This window comes from Carassius gibelio, chromosome B16, assembly GCF_023724105.1.
Source record: "Carassius gibelio isolate Cgi1373 ecotype wild population from Czech Republic chromosome B16, carGib1.2-hapl.c, whole genome shotgun sequence".
NCBI classification, from domain to species: Eukaryota; Metazoa; Chordata; class Actinopteri; order Cypriniformes; family Cyprinidae; genus Carassius; species Carassius gibelio.
Window position 1 is genome coordinate 21,690,608 of NC_068411.1, and position 14,336 is coordinate 21,704,943.

General features: G+C 37.6%; 1 protein-coding gene across 1 annotated transcript; it reads left to right on the forward strand.

The window, feature by feature from the left end:
• Positions 1–10,034: 10,034 nt before the first annotated feature.
• On the forward strand, positions 10,035–13,435 carry LOC127974493 (POU domain, class 3, transcription factor 2-like). Its single transcript, XM_052577827.1, has one exon. It carries the CDS (start codon positions 10,277–10,279, stop codon positions 11,411–11,413), a length of 1,137 nt encoding a protein of 378 aa, XP_052433787.1. The 5' UTR covers positions 10,035–10,276; the 3' UTR covers positions 11,414–13,435.
• The last annotated feature ends 901 nt before the right edge of the window (positions 13,436–14,336 follow it).

The following is a 14,336-nucleotide window of genomic DNA, read 5'->3' on the forward strand; positions in this document are numbered from 1 at the left end:
AATAAGTCTTTCACCGTCAGCATTCATTTCCTATCACACCTTTCATTATATTTTATAATTGAGTGGAGTAGAATAGCTCGGACAGGAAATAATGGGTGACAGGGGTCAGGAAATATCACAAGTTAGACCTGATTTGTTAGAGCATATCTGCCAAGTGCACTGACTATATATATATATATATATATATATATCTTATATTTTCAGTCTCTGCACAACTTCCATATTGCACACATTAATGAAATCATGATGTCATTGTGTTGGGCTAATGCACCAGGGCAGAATTTTCAATTTCAGTTTTTAGAAAGCTGGTTTTGGATTAATGAGTAAAACATCATTTGAAGAAACTTGAAGTTGAGAAGTTGGGGTGGAAAAGTTTTTTAATGCTTTTGAAAGATGTCTCTTATGTGTACAAAGACTGCATTTCTTTTAATCAAAAATACTGTAAAAGCAGTAAAACTGTGCAACATTATTACAATTTAAATAACTCTCTTCTATTTGAAAATATTTTGAAATATAATTTATTTCTAGAATGGTTCCAGTCTTCAGTGTCACATAAACCTTAGCAAATATTTAAAATGCTGGTCTGGTGTTTAAGAAACATATCACCTTTTTTTCTTGGTTCCTTTTTTCAGGATTCATTGATGTATGAAATGTTCAAAAGAACAGAATTTATTGGAATTCTTGATGAATAAAAATCTGTTTCTTCCAAAAAGATCTTATTTACCCCAAACTTTTGAACTATAGACTACATTGTAGTTGTATTGCTTATTTAGAAACTCTTGTTAGTGCTGTCGAGAAAACCTTAAATATCTATTCTAGTAACGATAACCACAGACCTTATTTTAATTATAAATCCAAAACCACTATTCGTAAAACCCCATATTTTTCCTGAGGGAATTCCAGAGGGAAGCCATGACTTGAAAATGCTAATTCTCTTCCATATCTCAGGCCTATAAACAGAACATCTTTATATATTGGCTAATTAAATGCAAATAGAGGCATTTAGCACCGGTTTCTGATGAAAATATAACTTCAGAAGTTCTAAACGCCTCACGCAGCCTCAGAGTTTAATAGCTGCAAGCAGCTCCGTGTATCAAAACACACCATCTCGTTCCTGCCAAAACTATCAATGGTCCTGTCTGTCTTGCTGCGTTTCAGCCCATTGTGTTGTGAATTTGTAATTCTAGGCAATGGTGAATTGCAGTGATTATGTAGCCGTAATTTAACCAGGATGATGTGTTTAATTGAAACGTTGCTCCCTGATGTTTCTCTCTAGTGAGGATGCAGTTCTGTTGACAGATGTGTTTTGTCTGTGCATGCTTGTTGTTGTTTTCTTCTTTTTTAGCCCTTGCTGTGTGCGTCTGTTTGCGTGCAACTACACTTTGTGACCTTGGATTTTTTTCTTTAAATGTTATTGTCTAGACTTCTGATATATTTCTCTGTAGCGAGCATCCGAAGACATTTTGCACTCGAGTACACAGTATTGCCTTCATACCATTTTCTTTGGGTTGACGGCTATTTCTTCTGCAAAGTGCACTGCTGAGAAACTATTTCACTGCAGTCATTACCCTCCCCCACATCATCTTCTCTTCATGTAAACACACACTCGCTTTCCTTTTCCTCTTCTTCCACGCTCTCCCTTTCAGTGTCTAGACTTGTCCTCACCAGCCCCATCTCTGATATCCACTTTTCTCCACCTTCCCTCTCTCGCCATCTCCTTCTTTTTCTCCCGCTCATTTCCCTCCATCTCTGCGGAGGGGCAATTACCCCAGCGTCTCTAAACGCCGGCGATCTGAGCATCCTTGCGCTATGCATTGTCTGCAGCAATTTACCAGCCGCATCTCCAGATGAATGCCTCCATTCACAATTACACCCCCTCCATTAGCTGCTGTCGCCGCTATGTTTTGAAGGGGGGGTTTGTTGTCTTGGTTTTTTTTTTCTCCTTCACCTCTGTAAAAAAAAAAAAGCAATTAAATGTGGACAAAGCAAGAGAGGATGGAATTTTGCCCTCCTTTCCTCCAAGGAATGAAGAAGTTTGTAGGCCTCATTTTGCAATCTCTTCTCTCTTTTGCTTGTTTTGGTCTCATTTTTGGGGTTTGCGCTTTTTGCGGAGTGTTTTGTATTTTCATGGTTAGTGAATTTAGAAACCATTTCCCGCCATATCTGACTGGACTGTGACATAAGAGGGTTTGCGCAGACAACATCCCAGCATCCCCAAAGTAACACAGTGTGATATAAGTATTCCAATAAATCACTGAAACAATCTAATTTCCTATAGATTTCAATTTCCCCTGAAAAGATTGATTTTGATCGATTTCCGGTATAGAAACATGTCAGGCCTCTCTCAGGACTGTCACAGGTAGCTTTTTTTTTTTTTTTTTTACTGTAGATCTGGATATGATGAATCTTATCTTTGCAAAAATAGGTATGGCCAGACTAAATATGATTTCTCGCTTGTTGGGTAATGCATCAGCACATATTGGACTCTACTGGCTTGCGGCAGTAGCTTAAATGATGCGTGTTGAAAATTAATTTTATAATGACAGCAATAAATGACTTAAATACAAATAAGGCCACTCCTTCTGTACTTTAATTTAGAGTGATGGCTCACAGTTTGGTAAGTAGTCAAAGCTAGCTGTGCTAACCATAAAGATTCTATTTCAAACAAATGCTGTTCTTTTGAACGTTCTCTTCATCAGAGAATCCCAAAAACATTAAGCAGCATGACTGTTTTCAACACTGATAATAAAAAGAAATTTTAAAATATAAGAATGTTTCTTGTTTTGTTATTTTTTCCTGAAGGATGGAGTGATGGCTGCTGAAAAACGTGTCATCACAGGAGTAAATTGCATTTTAAAATCTAGTATTTCAAATCTTACCAGTCCCTAACTTTTGAACAAAAGTGTACCTATTTGTTTTTTATAGAATGTTCTTATTTTATTTATTTGTGTAACTTCTGTTGACAGGGCATGAGATGTGACAGAAAACCAGGAGAAATGGGATGGGGAAATTATACCAGGTGGATTTAAACTCTGCTCATCTTGCAAATATGCAAGACCGCAAAACATATTGGAGCGTGTGTAGCCATGTCTCAGATGTTTTTTATTGATTGTTTTCTTCAGTATAACTGGCATGCAAGATTTATGTTGATTGGCATTGCATTATGAGGATCAAGGAAATCCCATGATGGTTCATATTTCAGTTATATTGGCAACATCTTTATCAGTATATAAATCAGCAAAAACCATGTGCAGCTCCTTGTCATTCATCGCTGTCTGGGTAACATTAGACATACTCCATCTCAGGCGCTTTCAGAGATGTTTTCTTCTCTGTGAAGTAAAGGTACAGGTCGGTTTATGTTGTGGAAGGCTGTATATCAGGTTTTGAATGTGTTGGGAGGCTGTTCACCGTCTCTCCTCTGGTTCTTACCCCAGAGGCAGGAGTCTTATGGATTGCAGGAATGAGGAGGAGAAATAAATTGGAGAGTAGGATAAATCGATGCTTGACGGAGAGGCAAATAGACCTTCCAACCTTAGTCCAAACGCAGAGCTTTGGTTATTTTCCTTAGGGCTGTATTGGATTGGTTGATGGCGGCTGAGGAGAGGGCTCAGACAAGACTTAGCCTACAAATGATGTCCTTTGTTTTAACTCGTTAATTTCATTAATGTGTAAAGAACCTTTAGTATTTTGGGGTGGAAATTGATCCTTTCTTGGCAGAAAGGTGTCTGGAGTTTCAAAGAGCAACGTCAAATAGGGCATAATTTTACTGTACTGCATTTGGTTTGTTATAAAATCTTAAATCATGTTTTCTGTATTCAAATACCTTCAAATTTGATTACTTTATATTACTTGAACCCCATATATAGAGCTCAAAACACTATACGGTAAAAATCAAGCAACAAGAGTCTGAGATCAACTGGTGAAAGCACAAATTTCAAGTCAAAACTGCAGAGCAAACGTATCCAAAAAAATCTAAATTTAGTGAGCAAGAGCAGCTATGTGCATGTGAATTTGTGTGCTTGTGTGTGTGATGCAGAGTTAGGATTAGGGTTAGGGTATAAACACAGTCTGAGCTTATAAATTCAGTATTTATTGATGTACAATCTTAGAAATTAACAAATCAAATCTGGTCATTATATAAAGCAATTATTTATCTTTATAAAAGTAAAACAGCTTTACAATGGATTCGTTTTACAATGCCTTTCTTACCTTTTGGAATCTTCCAAGGTTAGGTTACCTGGAATTCTAGAAGGGACAGAACCTCCCAGGATTCATACAAATATCTTAATTTGTGTTTTAAAGGTTAACTCAAGTCTTGTGGGTTTGGAATGACATGTGGTAAGTGATGACAGAATTTTTATTTGTGGAGGAACTAGCCCTTTAAGGCTCTTTTACAAGAACATCAAAAAAGAACTCCTTACTGTGTGTCACTAATTTACATATTCTTGTGTTTTCCTATTTATCTGATCATTATTAAATGATTATACTTAGTGTTACTATTAAAAGCATTCCAGACCATGATGATTATTTTATGGTGTTAGGTAGGCTGATAACATGTGCTTACATATGCAATCTATGCTACATTGAGGATCATAAGGCCATTTACACAGAAACTGTTCCCAGATGTAATTTCCAAAAGAACTTTCATCTGTAATCTCTGTCCAAACTTCCAGTGTTGTTCCACTGCGGGGTTCTGCTGCAATATTGATGTTTCAATTAGAACAGCGTTACATACCGCCGCAGCCTTGTAACACGGTGCGTCTCCAACCATCTGCTGCACTTCCACATATGAAGAACGAGACACGTGGGGCTAATTGAGCTGCACATGAGCGATGGGACCAGAAGCTCATTCACATCTCTATACAGATCAAGAGGAATCTGTAGGCCTGGCATCTCAGGTAGGTAACCTGTCTATAATGCCTTAAGTGAAGTTTAGGTACATTACAACTATCAACAAGTTTGCCTAGCTGATCTACTCTCAACTACTCTCATTTTGTAAAAATAGAATAACCCGATGCACCTATAAAAGACATACACTGTTTGTTAATTAGCCTAACTTGTTGCCACTTGAGAGACATTTTTTTAGTGTTGTACATCTCAATGTATTTATAGGGTTAGGTTAGGTATGTATGACTCTGCAAATGTCACTATGGCAGACTTAAAGAGATAGTTCACACAAAAAAATTCAAATTTGATGTTTATCTGCTTACCGGTTAAAACCGTTGCAATAATGTAAGTGGATGGGATTCACGGCTAAAACATACAATAAAACTAAAAAGAAACAGCTTACTCAAACTAAACCAAATTAAACCCTGCAGCTCGTGACGATACATTGATGTGACACAAAACGATCGGTCTGTGCAAGAAACTGAACAGTATTTATATTGTTTTTTACCTCTGATTTATGCAATGTGCAAACTGTTTGAACTCTCCTAATCATATCCTCCTGAGTGTGTTCTCAAGAAGATGCGTGAAGAGACTTCTTCTTCTTCTTGCTTTATGGCAGATTGCAGACTTATAAGTGCATTACCACCAACTATCTCTCAAGTGGACCATTGACACTCCTAATTGAGATTGTAGATAGAATGTCAGTGGGCCATTTGAGAGATAGGAGGTGGCAATGCACTTATAAGTCTGTGTGTGTAAATAACGATATACTGTTCAATTTCTTGCACAGACCAATCATTCTGTCTCTTTACATATCAATGTATCATCACGAGCCTCAGGGTTGAATTTTTTTATTTATTATTATTGTATGTTTTAGTCGTGATCCCCATCCACTTACATTATAATACTGACTGCAACGGTTTCAGTTAAAAAATCTCAGTTTGTGTTCTACTGAAGAAACAAAGTCACCAACATATTGGATGCCCCAGAGTTAAGCAAATAAACATAAAATCATTCATTTTTGGGTATACTATCCCTTTAAAGGTGCACTCATTAAGTTTTTTTTTACATTTAGCTGACTGACTTAGTAGGACCAGCTGTTTTGACCTTTGTTCTGACTCCCATCTGTCTGGATGCATGAAGTTTTCTTATGTGTTGCTATTGTTTTTATTTGGCGATTAGCATGGCTGCTTATGTGATTTAAAAATGGTGGCTCACATGACAGGTAATAACTAAAATAAAATATCTTTTTTGGAAGACTGACATCTTTAAATGTGTCATGAGTGCATATTAAGTGCTGCTCATTTATGTTAATTAAATTATAAATAATATTTTAATTAGCAAAACAATAATAAAATCAGTTGTTGTTGTTGTTTTTGTTTTTAATCAGTCTCCAAAGGTGTAAAAAATGTAATGAGATATTGCAAGCAGGATATTTAGCAATTCTTAACATTTGGTTTTGTCCACAACCTGTTGTTCATTGGAAAACATGTTGAAGCGATTAAAGGTTTAGATGCTTGATTCAAATTAATGCAGGCAGTCGGTCTGTTATTTGGCAGTGTTATTTATTCTGGAGTAAGTAAATAAAGCACAGTAGATGATTTTTCTTCATCTCGTAGGCTGTGCCATTTGATCCTTCCTCCTTCTGTGGGGAAAAGAATCCCACATTTTTCCTACTGATCTTGTTCAAGTGGAATGATTCAGAGTCTCTGAAGATGTTCGAGTCACTTTTGTTGCGTGGATGGATCGCATAACAGGTCTCCACTTTGCCTCACAGGGGTGGTCTCTTGCGCCCCCCACAATAGATGCAAACAATCAGTAGCCAATTGTATTGAGGGACAGATTTAACGATGTCTTTGTGTGGATTAATTGCATGGAATTACTAGATTCTCGGTGCAAGACCTGTTCAACAAGAGCTGTGTAAGGATACCCCCACTGACAGAGATGGTCCACATTCACAGTTCCTAAACAATTCAACACACGCGCACTGTTTGGTTCCCTTTTTATAATTAATAGCTAATTCGCATTTTTCTGAAATACTGGAAATTACAAGCAGGATTTAATATATATTTCTAATATATAATTTAAACAAATTGGTAAACACTGAAGTTTTAATTTGTAATATGAATAATGATTTATGATGCATTACTAGCGGGCTTATCGCTCAGCAAGCACGTGACTGCCGTGCCGCTATATGGTTACCTGGTTTAGCAGTAATTCATTGGCGTCTGTTTGGAAACAGTAAAAGTGCACGCTCAGATAAACTTGCAATGTAATTTGATTTCTAGCCTACTTCTGAAAACATTATTTAAACATCTATATATCTGCATGAAACAACGTGTTTGCACTAAGACCACTTGATACAATAGGCCTATAGGCCAATAGACCGTATATATATATATATATATATATATATATATATATATATATATATATATATATATATATATATATATATATATATATATATATTGCCTCTATTTGCATGTCAGGTGATCAGACCGTCATTGATTAGCGTAAACTATGAGAAGAGTTTGATTATTGTGTGATTTAAAGCATGTCTTTGTAAAATGTAATTAATTATTTTCAATCAGTATTTGAACATGACCGGGATCTTGTGTGAAAATCCACTGAGGGAAATATGTTGATGTAGGCAGTGGGGAGACAGTTACCTAATTAGACCATAAAAAATGGAATCTTTACAGCATGCGGGTCATATAATTACTGTTAATTTAACGCTCAGATTCTCTGTCATTAATTTTTATTCCCTTAAATGTAGTTTGGCAGCGTCTCCCGGAGCTCTGAAATAGATTTCACTGTATTTGAGAGCGCGCTGGCCCTTCCAAATGAATTGCCATAGACTCCACAGTCCAAATAACAAGACTCGCATCATTTATGCGTTGTTAAGCCATGTAATTGAACGATCCATAGTTTGCATATTATACCATTAAAGTAATGTGCTTTGGTTTTCTCCCAACACGACTATTTAAGCTTCTGTGTCGTTGTGGTAATTCACTGAATTACAACCTTAATTGCCATAAATGTTCTTTTGATTTGGGTGATTTCACTGTTACGCAACAATGATGTTCATTATTACGCGGATGAATTTCAAAAACCTGTCTTTAAAGTTGTTGTTGTTTTCGTTTTTGCAACACCCTTTAACCCCACAATTATTTTATATGCGTCTCTTACCTGCTTTTCCTGGTTAAACTGATTACTGGATGCCTCTGGATTGTTTTTAGGATCTTTTATTTATTTATTTATTTATTCGAATCGTAAAACTAAGTAGACATACAGACCACACTGTATCCTACAAGCACTTCAGAAGACGTATAGGCCCGTCCCACTTGGAAACAAATCAATTTAACCATTTCAAACTAAATTAACGTTTGTATGCCCATAATAATCACAAAAAATAACACTTTTACATTTCATAAACCCTTTCTATAACAGCTAGAATATTTTTAATTATTTTTTTTCCAGTGATATAAACGTCCTGAGTTTGAATTAGTTTTAGGTAAATGTATTGAATGCTATTGAAGGCCTATGGACTTTACTGGTTTTTCTGCCTTGTTTATTAGGTAGGCTATTGTTCAGGGACGAATAATTGGACGTTGCTGTACGCCCTGCTTCAAAGTTCATTAGTTGTGCAAATTACACTTTATTTACTGCTTTTAAACAGTTCCTTAAAATCAGCTGATCTCTCTCTCTCTCTCTCTGTGTGTGTCTTTCTTTGTTTCTTTTTGTCTTTTGTCCAGTAGCTACCCATTCTGATTTACGTAGGGCCTTCCAGAGGAGGCGATACTGGTGACGTATGAGGCGTTGTTTAATTTACTGCTCTCTATAGCAACCAGCAGAGTTGCTGAAAAAATGTCCCCCTCCTCGGACAATGTCGTGTGCTTTTCTTTACAGAGGCTCACAGAGAAGCCAGCTGGTCAGCTTTAGACACCTGCGGTCCCAAACGGCCCACTGTTTCCCTCTGAAATATTCCTTTGACTTGAACACCGTGCAACCCAGAGGAAAAATATATCATTTTAACATCTTTAATAGGCAGATGTTGATTAAAAGACAAGTGTAAATAGATGTGTAAAATGCCAGTTAGATATTTGGAGTAATAGTTTTATTTTTTTATTATATTTGTTATGAAATGAGATAAGATAAAGTAAAATAAACATACATTTCATTTAATGCCGATTAAATTGAATGTTTCAGAAAGTCACTGCGCAACACGTGCTTCTGTCTGTGCGAATTATAACTTCTCTTGGAACCAAATCGGCATTACTCTTTTTTTTTTTTTTTTTTTTTTTTTTTCAAGGATCAGTTAAGGTGAATGTTTCAATCTAAAATGTTCATATTAGGAGAGTTTTTTGATTTCTTTCAATCATAAAATGGTAGGCTGTTTTTTTAATGATTTATTCTTACCTATTTATTAACTGAAGCTTTTACTTAGTTTTTAGTAGCTTCCTATACACTTTTACGTCGGCTGTTATTTTTATTATTTACAGAGATGTAGGCCTAGGCTATATATATTTTTTATATATAACCTCTATATATAAGCAACATATTTTCTGCTCTTTGTTTCTGAATGAGAAAAATGACAACATACCTAACGTAACATGTCATGTTTCTTATTTGACTCATCAAAGTTATTGCAATGTGATGGCCAGCAAACTTGGCTAATCGTTAAAGACCTGTTTTCTTTTACTCCTTTTTTTTGTAGTTCTTCGAAATCAAACACCTGAATGATACAAATGACATTTTAAACAAATTAGTTAATACTTTTTAAAGTGGTCTGCAAAACGTTTTTCTTTAATGTGAAAATTATCAGTAAAGTCGTATCCAAGGTTGACTGCCCAAGCAAACATCACGCTAGAAAGATTATAGTTTACTACCTTATTTGACAAATGAAACCCCGAACCTGTAATCAATAAATATGAGATGACATCACATAAAATAGTTTTCATTTATTGCATAAATTCTATTGAACAAGACACATACATACAAACACACACAATCCCAAGTTCCATAACAGTCAAATTTGAAATGAATTATCTCCAAGTTATAAAAAGCATAACCTTTGATGTTCTTCGCTCCGATCTTGGTGGCCCGTCGGTCCCTCACATTTCAGAGGTGCTGTAGGACACGGAGTTCTTTTGAGGCAAGGAGGCAGTGTTTGTTAAGACTCTCGAGCATCCAATGAACTGAAGGCTGCCTCCAAAAAAACGCGTCCATCATCCCTTTCCACCCAATTAGCGTCGTCGGTGGGCGGAGCTCAGGTGCGCGCCGCTGCGTCCACTTGGCAAAGAGCCTGGGAGACGCCTGTGGCAAAAGAGTAACTGTCAAATGCAAGGTTCTTTTAATAGGAGCGATCAGTTCGGCTCCGAGAGTCATGGCGACTACAGCATCCAGTCATTACAATATCCTCACCTCCAGCCCATCTATTGTACACTCGGAGCCTGGAAGCATGCAGCAAGCCACGGCTTACAGGGACGCGCAAACCCTGTTGCAGAGTGACTACTCGCTGCAGAGCAACAGTCACCCGCTCAGCCACGCGCACCAGTGGATAACAGCCTTGTCACACGGAGAAGGAGGTCCGTGGTCGTCCAGTCCCCTCGGCGAGCAGGACATCAAGCCAGCGGTGCAGAGCCCCCGGGACGAGATGCACAATTCCAGCAATCTACAGCATCAGACGCGGCCACCCCATCTGGTACATCAGACGCACGGGAACCATCACGATTCAAGGGCATGGAGAACGACGACGGTGGCTCACATACCCAGCATGGCCACGTCGAACGGACAGAGCCTTATTTACTCGCAGCCCGGCTTCGGCGTGAACGGTCTCATCCCGGGCAGCGGCCAGGGCATCCACCACCACAGCATGCGCGACGCGCACGAGGACCACCACAGCCCACACCTCAGCGACCACGGCCATCCACCGTCCCAGCACCAGCACCAGCCGCTCCAGAGCCACCACGACCACTCGGACGAGGACACGCCGACCTCGGACGACTTGGAGCAGTTCGCCAAACAGTTCAAGCAGCGGAGGATCAAGCTGGGCTTCACGCAGGCGGACGTCGGACTAGCTTTGGGAACGCTCTATGGAAATGTGTTTTCGCAGACCACAATTTGCAGGTTTGAGGCCCTGCAGCTCAGCTTCAAAAACATGTGCAAGCTCAAGCCTTTGTTGAACAAGTGGTTGGAGGAGGCAGACTCCACATCTGGCAGCCCCACGAGCTTGGACAAGATAGCTGCGCAGGGGAGGAAACGGAAAAAGAGGACTTCCATCGAGGTAAGCGTAAAAGGGGCTTTGGAGAGCCATTTCCTTAAGTGCCCAAAGCCAGCCGCGTCGGAAATTACTTCGCTGGCGGACAGTCTGCAGTTGGAAAAAGAGGTAGTGAGGGTTTGGTTTTGTAACAGAAGACAGAAAGAGAAACGGATGACTCCTCCCGGCGGACCTCTGCCGGGTACCGAGGACGTATACGGAGACACGCCGCCGCATCACGGCGTTCAGACGCCAGTTCAGTGAGAAAAGACAAAAACAAGACAAAAACATGGACACATCTTATCATACTGACTGCCTCAGTCTTCATTTATGATTATGTTCACGTTGGAGCTATCCAATGTGAAAGCAGCTGCGGTTTAGACTACTGAGGCGGGAGAGCAGATTATATCCGTCTTCAATGTTACTCAAAATTCGTACTGCTGCCACAGAGGGGACCGTGCGTTCCCCGCGCGAGCAAAGAGAACGGTTGTTCTGTGAATACCCAGCACTGTGAAAAGACGCAGTTTTAAGGTGTAACCCTACTATTTATCAAACACTTTGAGACGAGCGAAATGTCCCTCAAACGCGAGCATGGGTATCCCATAGCCAGTTGTTTACATCTAGACGCACTCACTGCATTTCTTTTGCGGAATTAGCCTGAAAAGTGACTAGTGCTGCAGCATTCGACAAATACACGCCGATTTTACTTTTGTTGTGGGCGACTGAGGGTGAACATCGATTAGATTGAAAAAAACAACAACATCAGTGTGACATGCATCCATCCACAGTATTCAACAATTTTCTTGGGATCAAAAGGCCTGTATGTATAATAATAATAAACATTTTATTATTATTATACATACTGCATGGTTATGTACTTCCAATTCTCATATCATGGAGACAGTGAGGTGCAAGGTCACACTAAACAGATGTTGTAGTCTTGGCGCCAAGAAATTAGTCGCACACAATTGATTCTGGTCTCTTTCTGTTTTATCAATACGGATGGCTCTAAATTGAAAAGAAATAAAAGGAAACTTCCAGCATCGAGCTGCAGACAGGTCACCGAAGGGTTAGTGACAGAAATCTGTCATTTCCTTAGATCTAGTCATATTACCATAAAATAGAATTGTTTCACAGGTCTCCACACAGTGCTGTAAATATTGTATAATTTTTAAAGGACATAGCTATTCTCTCACTTGAGCACTTTTTCGTATTATTTTGAATTTGGAAAAGATTTTAGAGCTTTTTGTTTATTTTATTTTGGTTTTATTTCTTTAACATTCGAGTCTTGGTACAGTTTGCCTTTATATTTATAGTCATTTAGCCGAATATTGCTTGCTATCTCTTGCGGAGTTGCTTTTTAACCCACATTCAGCTGCTTTTTTATATATATCAATTATGAGCTGACTTTACTATATGTTTATGTATAGTAAACAATGTTCAGACTCCAACAATGTTAGCACTATTTTCTACCCAACGAATTCAATATTATATATCTCAAACATTTGAATGTCTTTTTTAATTATTTTGAAATGGAGATTATTTACACAGTATCGTGGAGAATGGGAAAAGCAAGTGATGTGACCTGCAATATTTTAATTTGAAGTCAAACGAATCTTAATTATTTCATTTGACAAAGCGTTTTTGTGTATTTTATATTTCTTTAATTTATCAAGCATATCAATTTGTAACACGGGCACTATTATTATTATTATTAATTATTCTCCACGTTTACCCAACATCAGATCTATACTGTAAAAGTATACTTGGACTTTGGATTTAACTGTGTCTGTTCTAAGTTATTTTTTTTGTTTTTTTTTGTGCTTTATAGTTCTTCATTGTGTTGGTTCCGGTTCGCATTTATAGGGACATAATGCAGTGGTGTTTAAGGCTACTGAAAATGTAAACACTGGAAGATTGGAAAAAAATGGGAAGATTTCTCCCAGGGGCTTGCTATACGTCACTATGTGTAAATACAATACAACAATCAGAAATTATTATTATTATTATTTTCTTATTGTATTATTTTGCTTATATTTTAATTCACATTTTGGTGTAAATCTATTCCACAGAAATTCTAGGGACGTCTGTTATTATCGTTCTACTTTTTTGTTTTTCAAAAGACATATTTACATAGATTGATTGATCAAACTGTCATGTAATTCTACAAATACTGTGGAGCTATTTATTTGTTGTTTTATTTACTCTGTCAGAAAGACACCATCAAACGTTGAACTGGATGATTTTGTGGGTATAATAAAATGCGAGGTTGTGATAGAAGTCGGATTTTGTAGTAGCCTATGTATTTTTTTATATTTTTATTTATTTGATTTTTTTTTCTAAATCGAAGAATCAAACCTGACATTTTATGTCGTCGGATGTAAAAAAAAAAAAAAAAAAATGCGGATGAAGCTTATATTTATTGGCGTCTCGGCCACGTTTTCAAACTAATTTTTTTAAGGTGAAAGAATTAACAAAACTGAACAACATGTTTAAATGGTTTGATATGTCAGCGCAATCTCAAAAGAAACTGAAAGCGTGGAATTTGTAAGCCACAACATATGCAAACCGATAAGTTTTGTTTATTTTCCTGAGATAGAAAAATAAAAACTGCCTATAGCTATACCCTGAGCACTGTCACTGAGATATGTTGCTGAAGCTCTCCTGTATCTTTTTTGCGTTTAACACAGGCGCGAGTGTTTTTGTGGGTAGGGCAGTTTAAAAATGTACGGCCAAGTGTGATTTAAATTTCGTAGATTTCGCCAAGAACCAGATACAGATGAAGCACTGAGATTTAGGGTGTCGCTTAGTTTGTGGCATCAAAACTTGGGCCTCAATATAGGCCTTCTATTATGTCATTCATTTATTTCGCGTGTTTTTATTTTTGCTATTCTTGTTTGCATTCAATCAGTTTGAAATATTTAACAATAAACCATAAAATAAAATTTACTCATAACGTGAATCATTACGTCTTAGTAACAGCTTTCATAATTTCGTCATGATTACTAACAGTGAGCTGAATTGAATTTTTGGAGTTGCTCTCATGTTTTTCGTGGTGCTTGCTTGCTTGGAAGGTTTGGAATAGTCACTCATGCAAATCCCAGTGCTTTAACAAATCAGACATAAATTACAGCTAGGCCTACTAGTTTAAAAAGTTTCAAAGTGATGCAATTTTCTCCATATTGGA

Bases quoted from the DNA above. Each gene is read 5' to 3' on its own strand.
- LOC127974493 (XM_052577827.1), top strand. From the start codon at position 10,277: ATGGCGACTACAGCATCCAGTCATTACAATATCCTCACCTCCAGCCCA.